The 21385-nt window shown below is 47.9% G+C and overlaps 2 protein-coding genes across 3 annotated transcripts in view; both read right to left on the bottom strand.

The window, feature by feature from the left end:
* Positions 1 to 590, bottom strand: part of prpf3 (PRP3 pre-mRNA processing factor 3 homolog (yeast)) — a 37488-nt gene extending 36898 nt beyond the window's left edge. Inside the window, exon 1 of one of the 2 annotated variants that reach the window (XM_063032424.1) lies at positions 521 to 590. The gene's annotated coding sequence lies outside the window, so the exon portion shown is untranslated. The remainder of the gene's footprint in view (positions 1 to 520) is intronic. The other variant, XM_063032433.1, reaches the window with a different exon arrangement.
* A 5628-nt stretch (positions 591 to 6218) lies between these two features.
* Positions 6219 to 21385, bottom strand: LOC134337421 (extracellular matrix protein 1-like). The gene is made up of 6 exons (XM_063032415.1): positions 21231 to 21385; positions 16772 to 17115; positions 15963 to 16131; positions 12744 to 13087; positions 9656 to 9860; positions 6219 to 7020 (listed from the first exon to the last, which is right to left on the bottom strand). Exons 1-6 carry the CDS (start codon positions 21283 to 21285, stop codon positions 7001 to 7003), a joined length of 1137 nt encoding a protein of 378 aa, XP_062888485.1. The 5' UTR covers positions 21286 to 21385; the 3' UTR covers positions 6219 to 7000.

The raw sequence follows: 21385 nt of genomic DNA, 5'->3' as shown, positions 1-21385 counted from the left end.
AGATGGAGTAGAGAGGTGAGGGCAGGAATGAGGTGGACGAGTTGGGAGGGAGTAGGGTGGAGTACGAAGGGGGAAGGTGTGGAGGAGGGGAGGTGGGATGAGGAGGGAGGGGAGGTGAGGGGATTGAGGAAGGGAAGGTGGGGTGAGGAGGTGGGATGAGGAGGGAGGGGATTGAGGAAGGGAAGGTGGGGTGAGGAGGTGGGATGAGGAGGGAGGGGATTGAGGAAGGGAAGGTGGGGTGAAACAGTGAGGGAAGGTATATGGGGGCGGAAGGGAAGAGGCTCCCAGGACCAGGCCAGGCCAGGCCTCCAACCCAGGAGCCGTAGAGTGGGACCCTCCCTCCGCCGAGGCCCAGCACGGGGCCAACGGACCAGGAGCCAAGGCCTCGGGCCCGGGGCCACGGCCCCACTTCCCACCCTCTATTCTCCCGTCCCGCTGTCCAACCCGATCCCTCTCATCTCTTCCGACCGTCCCGTCCCTCGCATCCGGCCTGACCGCGTCCCCCAAGGTCCCTCCTCACCCGCCGCTGCTCCGTAGTCCTCCCGCCGCCGGAAGTTAGTGTCGCCGCCTCAGTCGTCCCCGCGTCGCCGGAAGTCAGCGTCCCCGCCTCAGCCGTCCCCCGTCGCCGGAAGTCAGTGTCACCGCCTCAGCCGTCCCCCACACTGGAAGTCGTGGGCCGCCCGTTCGTCCTGTCCTGAGTCCCGGGCGGATGCAGATGTCCGTTCCTCCCCACAGAGGCTGGCCGACCCGTTGGGTCTTTCCTCTCCCTCCTCCTCTTCCATTTGCCAGCCGCTCGCAGCGTGTTTTACGAACTTCCAAATCAAGGGGATTGCTGGTAGTCCGCACCTGTGATCTACCAAAGTCCCTTTACAAACTGGACCAGCTGGACATCTGAAGTTGTCGCTGTAGAAGTAGGCCATTCAGCCCATTGAACCCATGCTAGTCTAAAGGCAGCATCTCTCTGACTCATTATCTTGCAGCCATCAGCTGCTTTCTTCTTCTTCCTCTTCTTCTTCTTCTTCTTCTGTTTTGTGGCCATTGCCAAACCAACTTTAAGGGGCATTGCCGCCACCTGCTAGACTTGCGGTGTTCGATTTCAAACCAAATCTGCCCTGGAGTACTCTACTTTAGACAACCTAGTTCAGTCTGCAGATCACCAGATGCATCACTCTGTGATTGCAATTCCTCTTGGGAATGCTGTATGCGCTCATTAGATAGCAGTGCCACAGACTGCTTTCCTTCCCTAATTTTTGTCTCATGGTTTTCAAGTAATTGCATTACCTCAGTTACGTTGATTTCATCTGCATCATTTGTAAGACTCAAGTCTTCTTGTTTAAGAATATTAATTATCGCATGCTTAACTTTTAAAATTGCAATTTTTCAAGTCTATCTGCTACTTGCAAGTTTTCCTTTAATTGAATCATAGCCTGTAGTTGTTTACTGAGATCTCGAAGTTCTTCTTCATTTGTTTCCATGTTTTCATTTTATAATCTGAATTCCTTTTCCTTTTGTAACTTTGTAATAAGTTCCTCCATTTTTCCAATCTCTTTTCCAACTCACAGTTGTTCTTATTGGGTACTTCTATTTGTTGTTGAAGTTCTGCACGTTTACCCAGGGTTTCAACCATGTTTCTTGTATACATTAAATCTGAGGTTTTTCCTTAAGTTCTGATACATATTTCTTAAATTCTTGACCATTTGTGAAAAGACTCCTTGCATTCCATTGTAAAATATATACTGCCATTAATATCCCATGCCTGTGAACTGTTTGATTATGGGGAGCAAGGACATGGCAGACCAATTGAATAATTACTTTGGTTCTGTCTTCACTAAGGAGGACATAAATAATCTTCCAGAAATAGTAGGGGACAGAGGGTCCAGTGAGATGGAGGAACTGAGCGAAATACATGTTAGTAGGGAAGTGGTGTTAGGTAAATTGAAGGGATTGAAGGCAGATAAATCCCCAGGGCCAGATGGTCTGCATCCTAGAGTGCTTAAAGAAGTAGCCCAAGAAATAGTGGATGCATTAGTGATAATTTTTCAAAACTCGTTAGATTCTGGACTAGTTCCTGAGGATTGGAGGGTGGCTAATGTAACCCCACTTTTTAAAAAAGGAGGGAGAGAGAAACCGGGGAATTATAGACCGGTTAGCCTAACATCGGTGGTGGGGAAACTGCTGGAGTCAGTTACCAAGGATGTGATAACAGCACATTTGGAAAGCGGTGAAATGATCGGACAAAGTCAGCATGGATTTGTGAAAGGAAAATCATGTCTGACGAATCTCATAGAATTTTTTGAGGATGTAACCAGTAGAGTGGATAGGGGAGAACCAGTGGATGTGGTATATTTGGATTTTCAAAAGGCTTTTGACAAGGTCCCACACAGGAGATTAGTGTGCAAACTTAAAGCACACGTATTGAGGGTAAGGTATTGGTGTGGGTGGAGAATTGGTTAGCAGACAGGAAGCAAAGAGTGGGAATAAACGGGACCTTTTCAGAATGGCAGGCGGTGACTAGTGGGGTACCGCAAGGCTCAGTGCTGGGACCCCAGTTGTTTACAATATATATTAATGACCTGGATGAGGGAATTAAATGCAGCATCTCCAGGTTTGCGGATGACACGAAGCTGGGTGGCAGTGTTAGCTGTGAGGAGGATGCTAAGAGGATGCAGGGTGACTTGGATAGGTTGGGTGAGTGGGCAAATTCATGGCAGATGCAATTTAATGTGGATAAATGTGAAGTTATCCACTTTGGTGGCAAAAATAGGAAAACAGATTATTATTTGAATGGTGGCCGATTAGGAAAAGGGGAGGTGCAACGAGACCTGGGTGTCATTATACACCAGTCATTGAAAGTGGGCATGCAGGTACAGCAGGCGGTGAAAAAGGCGAATGGTATGCTGGCATTTATAGCGAGAGGATTCGAGTACAGGAGCAGGGAGGTACTACTGCAGTTGTACAAGGCCTTGGTGAGACCACACCTGGAGTATTGTGTGCAGTTTTGGTCCTCTAATCTGAGGAAAGACATCTTTGCCATAGAGGGAGTACAAAGAAGGTTCACCAGACTTATTCCAGGGATGGCAGGACTTTCATATGAAGAAAGACTGGATGAACTGGGCTTGTACTCGTTGGAATTTAGAAGATTGAGGGGGGATCTGATTGAAACGTATAAAATCCTAAAGGGATTGGACAGGCTAGATGCAGGAAGATTGTTCCCAATATTGGGGAAGTCCAGAACGAGGGGTCACAGTCTGAGGATAGAGGGGAAGCCTTTTAGGACCGAGATTAGGAAAAACTTCTTCACACAGAGAGTGGTGAATCTGTGGAATTCTCTGCCACAGCAAACTGTTGAGGCCAGTTCATTAGCTATGTTTAAGAAGGAGTTAGATATGGCCCTTGTGGCTACAGGGGTCAGGGGGTATGGAGGGAAGGCTGGGGTGGGGTTCTGAGTTGGGTGATCAGCCATGATCATAATAAATGGCGGTGCAGGCTCGAAGGGCCAAATGGCCTACTCCTGCACCTATTTTCTATGTTTCTATGTTTCTATGTTTGATCCTCCATTCAGTGTTTCTTTGACTACTTTCCATCTAAGCACTGTAATACCAAGATATTTTTCTGCAGGCTTGACTATAATTCAAATTTTTTCGGTTCTTTTGTTTGCGCTGAACAGTTAATTGCATCTACCATAAACAGTACGAAATCCTTTCTACTCATTATTAGTGTATCCTTATTTATCATATTACAGCCCACACAATTCACCGGTTTATTATTCTCTGTATTTCAGTTGGGTAAAACAACAACACATTATCAATAGGGTAAAACTAACCTGTTTACTTGATAGCCTTCTCCTTTTCAGCAAATCCTTTCACTGCCTCTGTGTAACTGAACCCTTGAGTTACTTTTACATATTGTATCTCAGCTGCCTTCTTGCTATAAACGCACCCTCGATAAGCTGCGCTGTGTCCCTCACCACAATTGCAACATTTCAGCCTAGCTCCCGCCTCACATTTCCCGTATTCATGTTCTGCAGCGCATCTCTCACGTCTTTGTTTCCCTCTGCAGACCGCCACAATGTGCCTGAATTTCTGACATTTAAAGCATCTTAAAGGTGGTGATATATATATTCTGACCTCATAACACATATACCCTAAATAAACGTTAGTCGGCAATCTCTCTTCATCAAATTTAATCATAACCGATAAACTATCACACTTTTTTCCGTTTCTTGTAACTTTCAAATGTTTGGCCTCAATAATTTTTGCTCCTTTCATGTTCTGTTTAATCTCATCCATAGTAACTTCTGTTGGTATCCCTGAAATAACTCCTCTAGTCCACTTTCTATTGTCGGGTAATGAGCATTGTACTTTTTTGGTGTCTATTTTATTTAATCTTATCACTTTGCCTTGCTGAGCGCTATCCCGACAAATCACTAACAGTGCAAACACGAGGAAATCTGCAGATGCTGGAAATTCAAGCAACACACACCAAAAAATGCTGGTGAACGCAGCAGGCCAGGCAGCATCTATAGGAAGCGGTATAGTCGACGTTTCTCCTATAAATCACCAATAACGATCCATTTTGTAAAATCTTTGCTCTTTTGAACTCGCCTATAAGTTTGTTGATTATCTTCGTCAAGTGAATCGGGTTCTGATCACTAAAAGACACCCATCTTCGCTCGGTTTTATAATTGCTTTAATTTCATCTTCTTTCCATTGTTCTGCTATCCTATTTTGATCATCCTCTGACTCCTCAGAGTTTGACATCTCATACCTCTGTTTTCTTTTCTTACTCTTTCCACTCCATTCCTCTTCCCCGCCACCCTCCACCTCTAACTCACTACCACTATCCGGTTCACCTCCACGCTGCCTCCCGTCAGCTGCCCTTCAAAGCCACTGGAATTTGTAGCAGCAAACCCTCATTCTTTTTGATTGAATGGTTTCATTCGAGATACCCCACAGTGGCAGGCCCAGTGAGAGCACGCCACCTTGTTTCTCTTATGTGACCAGTAACCTTACTCACACGTTCAAATTTGTGGAATGTGGGAGGAAACCGGAGGTTCTGGGGGAAACCCACGTGGTCACAGGGAGAGTATACAAACTGCTTACAGACGACAACAGGATGGCTGCAGCCAATCGACCAGCCGTCGTGGCACCGGAGTGTGGGAGGGATCCCACACGACCACAGGGAGAGCAGGCAGACTCCACAGAGAGAGGGGTAGAGAGGGAAAAAAGAGATAGATTGGAGTTGGCAGAGGTAAAGGGAGATAGAGACAGAGAGCCAGAGATAGAGAGACAAAGATAGAGTTAGAGAGGTAGAGAGTGGTAGACACAGACAGAGAGAGAAGCACTGCTCAGCATCAGTCAGTCCAGAGGAATGTCGTGATACGGCACATTAGGTCTCCAAAGAGAGAGTGGCATGGTATCTCAACCACCCTGTAATCTCTCCCACACAGCTCGACATCCCTGCACTCCTGCTAACACTCACACTTAGGGCAGAGCTGGCTTCATCCAAATCTCTCACTCCACGGAATGGGCCCTCATCCCTCTCTCTGTCCTTCCGGAATCCCCCCACAGCCGGGATATACACATAAGAGCATAAGAAATAGGAGCAGGAGTCGGCTATTCGGCCCATCGAGCCTGCCCCGCCATTCAATAAGATCATGGTTGATCTGTCTGTAAACTCAGCTCCATCTACCTGCCTCTTCCCCATAACCCTTAATTCCCCTATGTAAAAAATATCTAACTGTTTCTTAAATATATTTAGTGAAGAAGCCTCAACTGCTTCCCTGGGCAGAGAATTCCACAGATTCACCACTCTCTGGGAAAAACAGTTTCTCCTCATCTCCGTCCTAAATCTTCTCCCCTGAATCTTGAGGCAATGTCCCCTAGTTCTAGTCTCACCTACCAATGGAATCAACTTTCCTACTTCTATCTTATCTATCCCTTTCAAAGCTTTGTATGTTTCTGTAAGATCCCCTTTCATTCTTCTGAACTCCAGAGAGTATAGTCCCAGGCGACTCAATCTCTCCTCATTTGTTAATCTAACTGGCCTATCTTTTGCCTACGTCCTTTTTTAAAGACTGGCGTGACATTTGCTGTCTTCCAATCCACCGGGACCTGCCCTGAGTCTAGAGGGTTTTGATAAATGATTACCAACGTGTCTACTATAACCTCCGGAAATCTCCGGAAGGAAAAAGGAGGAAAAGAAAGTCGGACACACACTTGTTTATTTTTCTGAAAATTACCTTTATTGGCATTGAATTTAAGGCGACTCAGCAAGGGACCAACTCACCCAAAGCAAAGAAACCAGCAAAATCCCAGTCAAAAGAAACAGCAGACGCTGGGAGACTGGCATAAAATAAACAGGAAACTCTCAGCAGGTCATCGGTATCGGTGGAGACAGTCAGCGTCACAACCGAACATTCTCTACCAGAGGTGTGCCTTTGGTATCCATCTGGTTTGGAGGGGCCACTGCACAGGATCATAAAAAGCTGCAGGAAGTTGTAAACTCAACCAGCTCCTTCACGCCCACTAGTCTCCCCAGTATCCAGGACATCTTCAAAAGGCAATGCCTCAAAAAGGGAACATCCATCATTAAGGACTCCCATCTCCCACGACGTGCCCTGTTCTCAGTGCTACCATCAGGAAGGAGGTACAGGAGCCTGAAGACACACTCAATATTCCACAAACATTTTCTCCCACTTATCAGATTTCTGACTGCAGGATAAATCCACCATACACTATCTCACTATCTTCTTGCTCTCTTTTTCCACTACTTCCTTAGTTTAGTTTTAATGTATACTGCTTACTGTAAGTTATAGTTTATTATTATATTTTGTACTGTACTGCTGCTGCAAAACAATAAATTTCACGACATACGCCGGCGAGATTAAACTTGATTCTCATTCAGCCAGAAGCAGCATCTCCATTTCTCTCTCTCTCCCCGCAGACGCTGCTCGACGATGTGCTCGTCTCTCCGCTTCCCCACAGACCGGCTGCGGGCGCTACTGACAATGGGAATTTTCTGCGTAAAAAAATAAAACAACTTCACTTTAAATTGTCCACGTCAAATGTCCAGTCTCACTTCCTAATAACTGGCCACTACTGGAACAGGTTAGACACAGAGAGAAGCTCCCTCCCACTGTCCCATCACAGACCTCCAAGGTCAGACACGGAGTCAAGCTCCTCTACACCATCCCATCACAGAGTTAAAACTATTGCCTCAACGAGCAGAGCTGCTATCTCACAACCCTGGTGACCCAGGGTCGATCGCCACCTCTGGGGCTGTATGAGTGTGTGTGTGTGTGTGTGTGTGTGTGTGTGTGTGTGTGTAGGTAGCATGTGCTCCCTGTAACTGCATGAGTTTCTTCAGGATGCCCCAGTTCCCTCCCACATCCCTGGGTCATTGGGTTAATTGGCCACTATAACTTGTGCCCCCCGCCCCCCCCCGCTCGTGTGTGACTGGGGCAAGAATGAAGTTGGATTGATGTGGGATTAGTGTAAATGGTAAAACATTTCCTCACACGTTTGGTGGTTGAGTTACACGGAGAGACGGCACAGGTCTGGACTTTTCTCCCCGAGCAAAGGAGGCTGAGGGGTGAGGGGTGAGTTTACGTTTATAAATTCGTAGGGGTGCAGATGAGAAGAATGGACACAGATTTGGGAAAAGGCTGCAGAAAGTTGCAAACTCAGCCGCTCCATCACGGGCGCCGGCCTCCCCAACAACGAGGACACCTTCAAAATGCGCTGTCGCGAAAGGGCAGCATCCATCATCAAAGACCCCCCACCCATCACTCAGGACAGGCCCTCTTCTCGTTGCTATCATCGAGGAGGGGGTACAGGAGCCTGAAGACACACACTCAATGATTCAGGAACAGCTTCTTCCCCTCCGCCATCAGATATCTGACTGGACAATGAACCCATCAACACTACCTCACTTTCCCCCGCTCTGTATTTGCACCATCATTTAATTTAATTTTCTTTTTCTATATGCCCCTTATTGTAATTTACAGTTTTTATTATCAAGTATTTCAAAGTATTGCCGCCACAAAACAATAAATTTCATGAAATATGCCAGTGATATTAAACCTGTCTCTGATTCTCATTCGTTTCCTCGGGAGAGGGGAGTTGACAACCAGAGAGAACAGGATTTAAGGGGCAAGATTTAAAAGGGCAAATTTTCCACCGAGAGGCTACTGGATTTCTAGATTTCTGAAACAATCTGCCCTGAGGAATGAGCTGCTCAGGAAGAGGAGGCAGAGCAGGGCCCCCCAAGGAGACTGAGGCAAGTGAGACCCCCCCCACCCCAGACAAGCTGCGTCTCCAACTGGTCTGGGAGCAGTCGGACATCGGACCAGGAGTCCCTACAAAAGACTGTGACAATGCCTAAGAGGATCATAGTCACAGTCATAGTCATACTTCATTGATCCCGGGGAAAATTGGTTTATGTTACAGTTGCACCATAAATAATTAATTAGTAATAGAACCATAAATAGTTAAATAGTAATGTGTAAATTCTGCCAGTGAATTTTGAAATAAATCCAGGACCAGCCTATTGGCTCAGCGTGTCTGACCCTCCAAGGGAGGAGTTGTAAAGTTTGATGGCCACAGGCAGGAATGACTTCCTATGACGCTCTGTGTTGCATCTCGGTGGAATGAGTCTCTGGCTGAATGTACTCCTGTGCCCACCCAGTACATTATGTAGTGGATGGGAGACATTGTCCAAGATGGCATGCAACTTGGACAGCATCCTCTTTTCAGACACCACCGTCAGAGAGTCCAGTTCCATCCCCACAATATCACTGGCCTTACGAATGAGTTTGTTGATTCTGTTGGTGTCTGCTACCCTCAGCCTGCTGCCCCAGCGGGTCTCCCTACCATACATCGGGGACATTCATCAGGAGCGCTGCATACAGAGGGCCCTCAGAGCTGTGATGGATCCCACCCATCCATCCAGCATCCTCTTTGACTTTCTATTGTCAGGCAGGAGACTCTGATGCATAAAAACAAGAACAGTCAGGATCTTGTTTCTTCAGTTTCTTCCCCAGGCCATTGGGATTCTGAACTCCCCGCTGCATCATATTCGAAGTGTCACCGGTTAACCTCATCCGTACCTTACAATATTTAATTTATGCACTGTGATTAATTGTAGATTTAATTCTTACTTTCCTAAGTTATTGTGTGTTATGTGTATTGCTTTACACCCGGCTTTGTTTAACGGTATATATGGATATAGTTAAATGACAATAAACTTGACTTGCCAGAGGAAGTGGTTGAGGCAGGTACATTATCAACATTTAAAACACACCTGGACAGGTACACGGATAGGAAAGGTTTAGAGGGATATGGACAGGTACACGGATAGGAAAGGTTTAGAGGGATACGGACAGGTACACAGATAGGAAAGGTTTAGAGGGATACAGACAGGGACACGGATAGGAAAGGTTTAGAGGGATACGGACAGGTACACGGATAGGAAAGGTTTAGAGGGATACGGACAGGTACACGGAGAGGAAAGATTTGGAGGGATACGGACAGGTACACGGATAGGAAAGGTTTAGAGGGATACGGACAGGTGCACCGATAGGAAAGGTTTAGAGGGATACGGACAGGTACACAGATAGGAAAGGTTTCGAGGGAGATGATACTCAGGTAATCACCTTGATCTGGTGACGCAGTGCCTTCAGGCAGACAGGTCGAGCTCTTCCCGTGCAAAGTGTCGACAGGAGGCTGGTAGCTCAGAGAGGGGGCAGCCAGGGCAAAGCACTCGTGTCGCTCGTCCTCTTCCCGCTTTCGGCAGCAATCGTGCACCCTGGTCTTGATGGAGTATTCTTCCTTGCAGAACTGATCCAGCGACTCCTTCCACTGTGAGGAAAGCCGGACAGACAGGAGTTACACAGGTTCTTCCGCCCTGCTGACTAAGACACCGAGCTGCACTAATCCCATTGCTCTGACTTCTACCCCGTCAATCCGACATAGAAATATCACGTGAAGAAAACATCTCATGAGATGAGAAATGTCCAAGGCAGATGGGTGGGACAATTTATCTTTACAGACAGAAAGCCTGGACAGAGCTGCCTGGGGTGGAGATGGAGGCATATACAACAGAGACATCTAAAAGGCCATTAGGCAGACACATGAGTGTGAAAGGAATGGATCACGTCCAGGCAAAAAAGATTTAGTTTGATTCACTGTTGAGTTCAGTATGGACACGATGGGCTGAAGGGCCTGTTCCTGTGCTAGGTTCTATGAGGATGAGAATTTTTTAAGTGAGGGGAACACGGGGATCGCGGCAGAGTTCCTTATTGATGTGTGTGTGGCGTGTAGCCTTGCACAGGAAGAGTGCAAGAGCATTTTGGAGATAGTGATCTCAATTCTATCTCCTTTACCACAGCATTGGAGAGGGATAGGAACAGACAAGTTAGGAAAGTGTTTAATTGGATTAAGGAGAAACATGACGCTGTCAGGCAGGAACTTGGAATCATAAATTGGAAACAGATGTTCTCAGGGAAATGAACAGAAGAAATGTGGCAAATGTTCAGGGAATTTGCGTGGCGTCCTGCACAGATACGTTCCAATGAGACACGGAAAAATGGTTGGGTACAGGAACCGTGGTGTACAAAGGCTGTCGTAATTCTAGTCAAGAAGAAAAGAAAAGCTTATGAAAGGTTCAAAAAACTAGGTAATGATAGAGATCTGCAAGATCATAAGTCTAGTAGGAAGGAGCTTAAGAATGAAATTAGGAAAGCCAGAAGGGGCCATAAGAAGGCCTTGGTGGGCAGGATTAGGGAAAACCCCAAGTATGTGAAGAGCAAGAGGATAAGACGTGAGAGAATAGGACCAATCAAGTGTGACAGTGGAAAAGTGTGTATGGAACCGGAGGAGATAGCAGAAGTACTTAGTGAATACTTTGCTTCAGTATTCACTACGGAAAAGGATCTTGGCGATTGTAGGGATGACTTGCAGTGGACTGAAAAGCTTGAGCATATAGATATTGAGAAAGAGGATGTGCTGGAGCTTTTGGAATGCATCAAGTTGGATAAGTCACCGGGACCGGACAAGATGTACCCCAGGCTACTGTGGGAGGCGAGGGAGGAGATTGCTGAGCCTCTGGCGATGATCTTTGCATCATCAATGGGGACAGGAGAAGTTCTGGAGGATTGGAGGGTTGCAGATGTTGTTCCTTTATTCAAGAAAGGGAGTAGAGATAGATCAGGAAATCATAGCCCAATGAGTCTTACTTCAGTGGTTGGTAAGTTGATGGAGAAGATCCTGAGAGGCAGGATTTGTGAACATTTGCAGAGGCAGAATATGATTAGGAATTGTCAGCATGGCTTTGTCAAAGGCAGGTCGTGCTTTACAAGTCTGACTGAATTTTTTGAGGATGTGACTAATCATATTGATGAAGGTAGAGCGGCAGATGTAGTGTATATGGATTTCAGCAAGGCATTTGATAAGGTACCCCATGCAAGGCTTATTGAGAAAGTAAGGAGGCATGGAATCCAAGGGGACTTTGCTTTGTGGATCCAGAAATGGCTTGCCCACAGAAGGCAAAGAGTGGTTGTAGATGGGTATTATTCTGCATGGAGGCCGGTGACTAGTGGTGTGCCCCAGGGATCTGTTCTGGGACCCCTATTCTTTGTGATTTTTATAAATGACCTGGATGAAGAAGTGGTGGGATAGGTTAGTAAATTTGCTGATGACGCAAAGGTTGGGGGTGTTGTAGATAGTGTGGAGGGCTGTCAGAGGTTACAGCGGGACATCGATAAGATGCAAAACTGGGCTGAGAAGTGGCAGATGGCGTTCAACCCAGTTAAGTGTGAGGTGGTTCATTTTGGAAGGTCAAATATGATGGCAGAACATGAATGGCAAGACTCTTGGCAGTGTGGAGGATCAGAGAGATCTTGGGGTCCGAGTCCATAGGACATTCAAAGCTGTTGCACAGGTTGACTCTGTGGTTAAGAAGGCATACGGTGCATTGGCCTTCATCAATCGTGGGATTGAGTTTAAGGGTTGAGAAGTAATGTTGCAGCTATATAGGACCCTGGTCACACCCCACTTGGAGTACTGTGCTCAGTTCTGGTCGCCTCACTACAGGAAGGATGTGGAAACCATAGAAAGGGTGCAGAGGAGATTTACAAGGATGTTGCCTGGATTGGGGAGCACGCCTCATGAGAATAGGTTGAGTAAACTCGACCTTTTTTCCTTGGAGTGACGATGGATGAGAGGTGACCTGATAGAGGTGTATAAGATGATGAGAGGCATTGATCATGTGGATAGTCAGAGGCTTTTTCCCCAGGGCTGAAATGGCTAGCACAGGAGGGCACAGATTTAAGGTGTTTGGAAGTAGGTACAGAGGAGATGTCAGGGGTTAGTTTTTTTTTCGCAGAGAGTGGTGAGGTCGTAGATTGGGCTACGGCGACATTAGTGGAGGCGGATACAACAGGTTCTTTTAAGGGACTCCTGGATAGGTATATGGAGTTCAGAAAAATAGAGGGATAAGTAATTTCTAAAGTAAGGACATGTTCCGCACAGCATTGTGAGCCGAAGGGCATGTATTGTGCTGTAGGTTTTCTATGTTTCTCAGATCCCGGCTGCGTCTGACAGCGGTGGGATGGGTTATAGGGAGAACCCCACTTCCCCCGCCTCACTCAGCCCACGACATTTCCTATTCCACCCTTTCAACCCCGATGGCGGGCGGCTCAGGGCGTTTGTGTGTGGCGAGCGGGGCGGGGGAGGTGGTCTTACCCCGCCCAGGGCGCACTCCATTCGCTCCTCCAGGTTCAGCCCGCGGCAGCAGCTGGCGAAACTCTCCTCCATCCTCTGTAGCGCGTCGGCCTGACGTTGGAGGTGCCCAAACCCCGTGGTGGGCAGAGACCCGGGAGGGTAAGTCTTCCGCCGACCCAGGTACTGGCAGACGGAGTCGATGTTGTCTGTGTCCGGACGTTCCAGAGGGAACGAGACACTCGGCACCTCCCTCGAGGGGTATTCTGCTGCATCGCTTGGGATGGCTTCTTCCTCTGTCAGTAACGCAGGGAGGGGAATGGTGATCTCCGACTGCTCGATGAATTGGCCTTCTTCTCTGTTATCATCTAATTCGGAAGATATTGGTTAAAATATGAGCAACACCCACAAAATGCTGGAGGAACTCAGCATCGACGGAGAGGAATTAACAGCCAATGTTTCGGGTCGAGATCCTTCATCAGGTCTCATCAGAACTGAACAACAACCTTTCTTCTCCCCTCCGAGTGGCAGATCAGCATGAACCAAATGGGCCGAAGAGCCTGATTCTGTGCTGCAGTCGTCTTTGACTCTGAGACTCACAAACGGCCGAACGGCACCTTTATCTGATGCCTCGCTGCCAATTCCCTGCGCTGTTCATGTACATCCGTGGCCGAAGGTGTTCGGCACACTCTCCCTTTTCGGCAGTCTGAGTTCCCACACAAAATTTGGGGCGTAATGAACGAGACACTGGCGAGGCCATACTTGGATCGCTGTGTGCTTGTTCTAGTCGCCCGAGCCTAGCAAGAGTGTCATTCAACTAGAAACGGTGCAGCAAACACTCAAGGGATGTTACCAAGCTTGGTTTCCTGACCGGCTGCTTCACCGTCCGGGACGGGAACCGCGGGGCAACTGACCGCAAGTCCTTACAAAGGATTGCGAGAACTGCCGAGGGGATGATCGGGGTCTCTCTTCTATCCATCAGAGATATTTACCAGGAGCGCAGCGTCCGCAGGGCCCTTGGTATTGTCAATGATCTCACCCATCTCTCCAGCTATCTCTTTAGCCCCCTATCACCAGGCAGGGGGTACCACAGCTTTAGGACAAGAACTATTCGGAAGAGAAACAGCGTCTTACCCCAGGCCGTGAGACCGCTCTACTCTCTATCACCACCCAGGTCTCATCACATATAAGGAGCCAGGAGCATTACACTGTTGACTTTTTAACTTGTATTGCAAATGTACCTTGTTATTTGTTAATCTATTTGTGGTAATATTACCGTATGTGTTGTGTGTGAGTTGTATGTACTGTGTGTCTGGGGGAACGTTGTTTCCTTTGCTGGTATACATGTGTATGGTTGAATGACAATGACTCTGGACAGGTACACGGATAGGAAAGGTTTAGAGGGATACGGACAGGTACACGGATAGGAAAGGTTTAGAGGGATATGGACAGGTACACGGATACGAAAGGTTTAGAGGGATACGGACAGGTACACAGACAGGAAAGGTTTAGAGGGATACGGTCAGGGAGGCGGATAGGAAAGGTTTAGAGGGATACGGACAGGTACACAGATAGGAAAGGTTTAGAGGGATATGGACAGGTACACGGATAGGAAAGGTTTAGAGGGATATGGACAGGTACACGGATACGAAAGGTTTAGAGGGATACGGACAGGTACACAGACAGGAAAGGTTTAGAGGGATATGGACAGGTACACGGATAGGAAAGGTTTAGAGGGATACGGTCAGGGAGACGGATAGGAAAGGTTTAGAGGGATATGGACAGGTACACAGATAGGAAAGGTTTAGAGGGATACGGACAGGTACACGGATAGGAAAGGTTTAGAGGGATACGGACAGGTACACGGATAGGAAAGGTTTAGACGGATACGGACAGGTACACGGATAGGAAAGGTTTAGAGGGATGTGTTCAGGTACACAGACAGGAAAGGTTTAGAGGGATACGGACAGGTACACGGATAGGAAAGGTTTAGAGGGATACGGACAGGTACACGGATAGGAAAGGTTTAGAGGGATACGGACAGGTACACGGATAGGAAAGGTTCAGAGGGATATGGACAGGTACACGGATAGGAAAGGTTTAGAGGGATACGGACAGGTACACGGATAGGAAAGGTTTAGAGGGATACGGACAGGTACACAGATAGGAAAGGTTTAGAGGGATACGGACAGGTACACGGATAGGAAAGGTTTAGAGGGATACGGACAGGTACACAGATAGGAAAGGTTTAGAGGGATACGGACAGGTACACGGATAGGAAAGGTTTAGAGGGATATGGACAGGTACACGGATAGGAAAGGTTTAGAGGGATATGGACAGGTACACGGATAGGAAAGGTTTAGATGGATATGGACAGGTACACGGATAGGAAAGGTTTAGAGGGATATGGACAGGTACACGGATAGGAAAGGTTTAGAGGGATATGGACAGGTACACGGATAGGAAAGGTTTAGATGGATATGGACAGGTACACGGATAGGAAAGGTTTAGAGGGATACGGACAGGTACACGGATAGGAAAGGTTTAGAGGGATATGGACAGGTACACGGATAGGAAAGGTTTAGAGGGATATGGACAGGTGTACACAGATAGGAAAGGTTTAGAGGGATATGGACAGGTGTACACAGATAGGAAAGGTTTAGAGGGATACGGACAGGTACACGGATAGGAAAGGTTTAGAGGGATACGGACAGGTACACGGATAGGAAAGGTTTAGAGGGATATGGACAGGTACACGGATAGGAAAGGTTTAGAGGGATACGGACAGGTACACGGATAGGAAAGGTTTAGAGGGATACGGACAGGTACACGGATAGGAAAGGTTTAGAGGGATACGGACGGGTACACGGACAGGAAATGTTTAGAGGGATACGGACAGGTACACGGATAGGAAAGGTTTAGAGGGATACGGACAGGGACACAGATAGGAAAGGTTTAGAGGGATACAGACAGGTACACGGATAGGAAAGGTTTAGAGGGATATGGACAGGTACACGGATACGAAAGGTTTAGAGGGATACGGACAGGTACACGGATAGGAAAGGTTTAGAGGGATACGGACAGGTACACGGATAGGAAAGGTTTAGAGGGATACGGACAGGTACACGGATAGGAAAGGTTTAGAGGGATATGGACAGGGACACAGATAGGAAAGGTTCAGAGGGATATGGACAGGTACATGGATAGGAAAGGTTTAGAGGGATATGATACTCAGGTAATCACCTTGATCTGGTAACGCAGTGCCTTCAGGCAGAGGCTGGTAACTCAGAGAGGGGGCAGCCAGGGCAAAGCACTCGTGTCGCTTGTCCTCTTCCCGCTCTCGGCAGCAATCGTGCACCCTGGTCTTGATGGAGTATTCTTCCTTGCAGAACTGATCCAGCGACTCCCTCCACTGTGAGGAAAGCCGGACAGACAGCAGTTACACAGGTTCTTCCGCCCTGCTGACTAACATACCGAGCTACACCAATCCCATTGCTCTGACCTCTACCCCTCTCAATCCGGCATAGAAATATCACGTGAAGAAAACATCTCATGAGATGAGAAGTGTTCAAGGCAAATGGACGGGACAATTTATCTTTACAGACAGAAAGCCTGGACAGAGCTGCCTGGGGTGGAGATGGAGGCATATACGACAGAGACTTCTAAAAGGCCATTAGGCAGACACGTGTGTGTGAAAGGAATGGGGCACGTCCAGGCAAAAAAATATTTAGTTTAATTCACTGTTGAGTTCAGTATGGACATGATGGGCCGAAGGGCCTGTTCCTGTGCTAGGTTCTATGAGGATGAGAATTTTTTTAAGTGAGGGGAGCACGGGGATCGCGGCAGAGTTCCTTGTTGATGTGTGGCTGACGTGTAGCCTTGCACAGGAAGATCCCAGCTGCGTCTGACAGCGGTGGGATGGGTTATAGGGAGAACCCCACTTCCCCCGCCTCACTCAGCCCACGACATTTCCTATTCCACCCTTTCAACCCCGATGGCGGGCGGCTCAGGGCGTTTGTGTGTGGCGAGCGGGGCGGGGGAGGTGGTCTTACCCCGCCCAGGGCGCACTCCATTCGCTCCTCCAGGTTCAGCCCGCGGCAGCAGCTGGCGAAACTCTCCTCCATCCTCTGTAGCGCGTCGGCCTGACGTTGGAGGTGCCCAAACCCCGTGGTGGGCAGAGACCCGGGAGGGTAAGTCTTCCGCCGACCCAGGTACTGGCAGACGGAGTCGATGTTGTCTGTGTTCGGACGTTCCAGAGGGAACGAGACACTCGGCACCTCCCTCGAGGGGTATTCTGCTGCATCGCTTGGGATGGCTTCTTCCTCTGTCAGTAACGCAGGGAGGGGAATGGTGATCTCCGACTGCTCGATGAATTGGCCTTCTTCTCTGTTATCATCTAATTCGGAAGATATTGGTTAAAATATGAGCAACACCCACAAAATGCTGGAGGAACTCAGCATCGACGGAGAGGAATTAACAGCCAATGTTTCGGGTCGAGATCCTTCATCAGGTCTCATCAGAACTGAACAACAACCGGGCAGGAGGTACCATAGCTTTAGGACAAGAACTGTTAAGATGAGAAACATCCTTTTACCCCAGGCCGTGAGACCACTGTACTCCCTGTCACCACCCAGGTCTCATCACATATAATGAGCCAGTAGCATTACACTGTTGACTCTTTAACTTGTATTGCAAATGTACCTTGTTATTTGTTAATCTATTTGTGTTAATATCACTTTATGTGTTGTGTGTGAGTTATATGTACTGTGAGTCTGGAGGAACGTTGTTTCATTTGCTGGTATACATGTGGATGGTTGAATGACAATAAACTGAAGTTGAACTCGAACTTTATATCGAATAAACTAGATTACTGTAATTAAACTTTTTACTTGCCTTACAAAGAAAACTTCTGACAAACTCCAACTCATTCAGAACACCGCTGCTGGACTTTTAACTCCAACCAGGACAAGGAGCTTATCTCTCCCGTCCTAACTACTCTGCATAGGTCTCCTCTATCTTCTAGATTTGATTTTAAAGTTCTCATAAAGCTCTCGACAGTCTGGACCGAAGTACATCACAGAACCGTTTTCGTTTCATAATCCTGCTCGAGCTCTCAAGTCTTCCTCCGCCGGTCTCTTAAATTCAAACATTTCCTCTCAAAAGATAATTGGCAGGTCAACTTTTCTGAACCACACTCCCAAACTGTGGAATTCAGACTCAACTGGCGCTTTTGAACGCCAGCTCAAGACCTACTTATTTAACCTGTTTTAACTAACATCTGTTTGTCGCTTAAGTTTATGTGTAGCCCTCTCACAGTAGGCTTGTAAGGAGTTAGCTGTTACTGTGAACACAAGGTGAAAGCAACACAACTCGACAATGCACGCGGAATAACGATGACAGGGCCAGTTTCAATAAATAAACAAGTCTAGGGTAAATATGATTCAGGCAAATAAAAGTTTGAATGTTCCTTCAAGGGAACCTAAGACTGTTACTTGTATGAATACTGATGCACTCGTGCAAATTTACTGTTCGCCTGGAAACAATAATTTACTTCTGGTACTGAAACGGTTTTGCTTGCAAACTCAGTCCAAGCGAAACAAGCATCGAACTTTCTCCAATGGCATGTGCTAACTAGCTAACGAAAAGTTATCTGCACGTTTTCCGTCAGACCAGTGTGTGCATGAGAATTTTCTGACCGTGGTATCTGTCTCTATCTTTCCAAATGAGCGCTTCACCATGTCCTCCTGCTCCGTTTATTGTCCAATTCCATTCTCCTTCGTCAATCCCGCGCTCTCTCTAGAAAATGGCTCCCCGTTCTTTCCCCCACATTCTCTCCTGAATGTTAACAAGACAAATCCTATTGGTTAATTCAACAACCCTAATTTAATCAACTGAATATTTATTTTAAACAGCAAAAATGAAATATTAGATTGTATAGTGTAATTAAAAGAGCGCGTATTCCATGTTGAGAAAAATTGCAAAAAATAAAATACTGAGCAGCATAACTCAATTAATAAAATAAAGCTTGGTCTTAATCCAGGGGATTACATTTGGTTTGCTCGTTATCCCATTGTAAAGGACTTTGAACTGCATCGACTGTGTGAAAAGTGCTCTATTATTATAGAGGTATTACAAGGGCACTTGGTGAGGGACGGTAGAGGTGGAGGCATGATCACGTCCTGAAGACCATCGCTGAAGCTGTCAGTGCAGGAGTTGAGTGGGCGAAGCGGTCCCGACCCTCCAAGCAGACCATTGCCTTTGTCAGAGCTGGGGAGCAGCCAATACCTGCCAAAAGAACATCTGCAGGCATTCTGACCTCTGCAAGGGACTGGCAGCTGTTGGTGGACCTTGAACAGCAGCTGAAGTTCCCCAACCATATCGCAGCCACCACCCTGCGACCAGACATTGTCCTAGTGTCTGAGTCTACTAAGCAAGTGGTGCTGCTGGAGCTGACAGTCCCATGGGAAGATCGCTTGGAAGAGGCCTTTGAAAGGAAGCTCTCCAAGTACGCAGGACTGGTCAGCAACTGTCAGCAGGCTGGATGGAGAGCGAGGTGTCTCCCAGTGGAGGTTGGTTGTAGGGGATTTGCCGCCCTTTCTTTAGCTAGAGCCTTCAGCATTTTGGGCATCGAGGGAGAGAGGAAGAGGAGAGCCATCCGCAGTACCACCGATGCGGCAGAGAGGGCCTCAAGATGGCTGTGGCTCAGAAGAGGGGAGCCATGGAGTCGTAAGTAGCTAGCCATCTGGACACAAGCTGGGGTCTGGTCAGCCCTGGCTGGGTCACCTGGAGGAGGTTGTATGATGTTGAAAGACCCGAAACACCCGATGATTCCAGGAACATCACTGAAGATGTGTCCGGAAGCATCAGTAGATGTATGTACACAGCATGTATCTATATTATAATATTATGCATCTATATTTTGGTTTAGGAGAGGCTGAATAAGCTTATGACCGTTTTCTCTGGAAAGGTTGAGTCGATGCAGAGGACAGCGAGGGGAGATTTGATACACAATTTCGAGTGGTACAGATGGCGTAAACGCAAGTAGGCTTTTTTCTGCACCGAGGTTGGGTGAAACTAGTATTAGAGACCACGGGCTAAGGGTGAAATGTTTAAGGGAATTTCTTCACTCAGAGGGGGCTGCAAGTGTGGAATGGGTGCACCAAGCCTCCCTGGAGTGAAGGATGCCGAGGGGCGAACCTAGAGGTTTCTAAAATCACGAGGGTTGTAGATAAGGCGTACGGTCACAGCCTTGTTCCCAGAGTGGTGGGGGGGGGGTCTAAAACGGAGGGGGGGGGGCGGCGGGTTTAAGGTGAGAGGGGAAAGATTTAAAAAGTGCTTTCTGAGTTTCTCCAGCACTTTCTTTTACACAAGGGTTTTCAGCTCTTGGAGAATGTTTTGTGTTTATTATTTGAAAAGGGCAATGTTTTTTTTCATACACGGAGGACGGCGGATACATGAAATGAACTGCCAGAGGAAGTGGTAGAAGCGGATGCAATAGAGGTCAGCTGGGCAGGGAAGGTTCAGAGGGATACGGGCCAAACTCGACGAAGTCATGGAGGTTTCTATCTCTGACTCTCTAACAGACGGGAGGGGGCTTCCAGCAGGGTCTGAAGGCAGTCACGGAGAACTGAGAGACCGGACTGGGGCAGCATCCGTCCACCAGGGCACAATCGCGAACCTTCTCCCCGCCAAAGCACTTCTTTTTAAAACAAGTCCAATTTTGGGCACAGCAAATGTTTGTTTAGCAGATGAATTGAGGATTATGGGGGAAAGGCAGGTAGGTGGAGCTAAATCCACGACCAGATCGGCTATGATCTTATTTAAAGCCGAAAGGGCGTCTCCTGTTCCTGTTTCTGATGGTCCTAAAATCCCACACAAACAACCTTGCCAAAGGCGACGAACGGTGCTGAAAATCCGAATGTAAGCAGGGCAAACGGGTAAACACCCGGCAGGTCAGGTCGGTGGGGTAGGGAGCAGTTGTTCTGTTATCCTGTTGAATGGGTCCCATCAACTGCCCGCAGGGCACAGAGGGAGGGATGTATTTACCCGCTCCCCAGGAGGCAGCTGGGTCCGTCATGTTTACGAAGGAGCGCACTTGACTCTGTCCCCACCCCCTTGCCCCCGGCGCCGCCCGCTTCTCATTTAAGTCCCTGCTGAGGGGGCGCTCCCTTGGCACAGCACCCTCCCCCCCCCCCGGCTCCATCTACGCGCCCCAAACCCCTACACCGTGCGGCCATCAGTCGGACTCTGTCCGGTTAGTGCCCAACGCTCCGACTACTAGGCGTGTAGACGTCCGGACCATTGATTCTCGGGTCAGTAACCGATTCCGGAAGGGGCAAGGTCAAAGAGCGACCAACTCCACCGCCCCTCGCCCCCCACCAACCCATCTTCCCGATTTTGCCAAAAGTCCGGAGTTTTTCAAACGCACTTCGGAGAAACCAGTGGCAAAACTTGTACCCTGTCTGCGACAACACCCTTCCCTGTGCCGCGACACCCCGACCCGCTACCTACCCTGTCCCAGAGAGGGAAGGACGAAACAGGAGACCAGCAACAGTATCCTCCACATCGTGTCCTTTCTCCGGACCCGGTCTGCTCCTCGCTTCCAGCCTGGGCTGACTCATCTCTTCACTATGTATTTTTGTCTTCCGACACCGGACGGGCGGGGA

Source organism: Mobula hypostoma, chromosome 2 (genome assembly GCF_963921235.1).
Source record: "Mobula hypostoma chromosome 2, sMobHyp1.1, whole genome shotgun sequence".
NCBI lineage: Eukaryota > Metazoa > Chordata > Chondrichthyes > Myliobatiformes > Myliobatidae > Mobula > Mobula hypostoma.
This window is presented reverse-complemented; position numbering and strand designations above follow the sequence as displayed.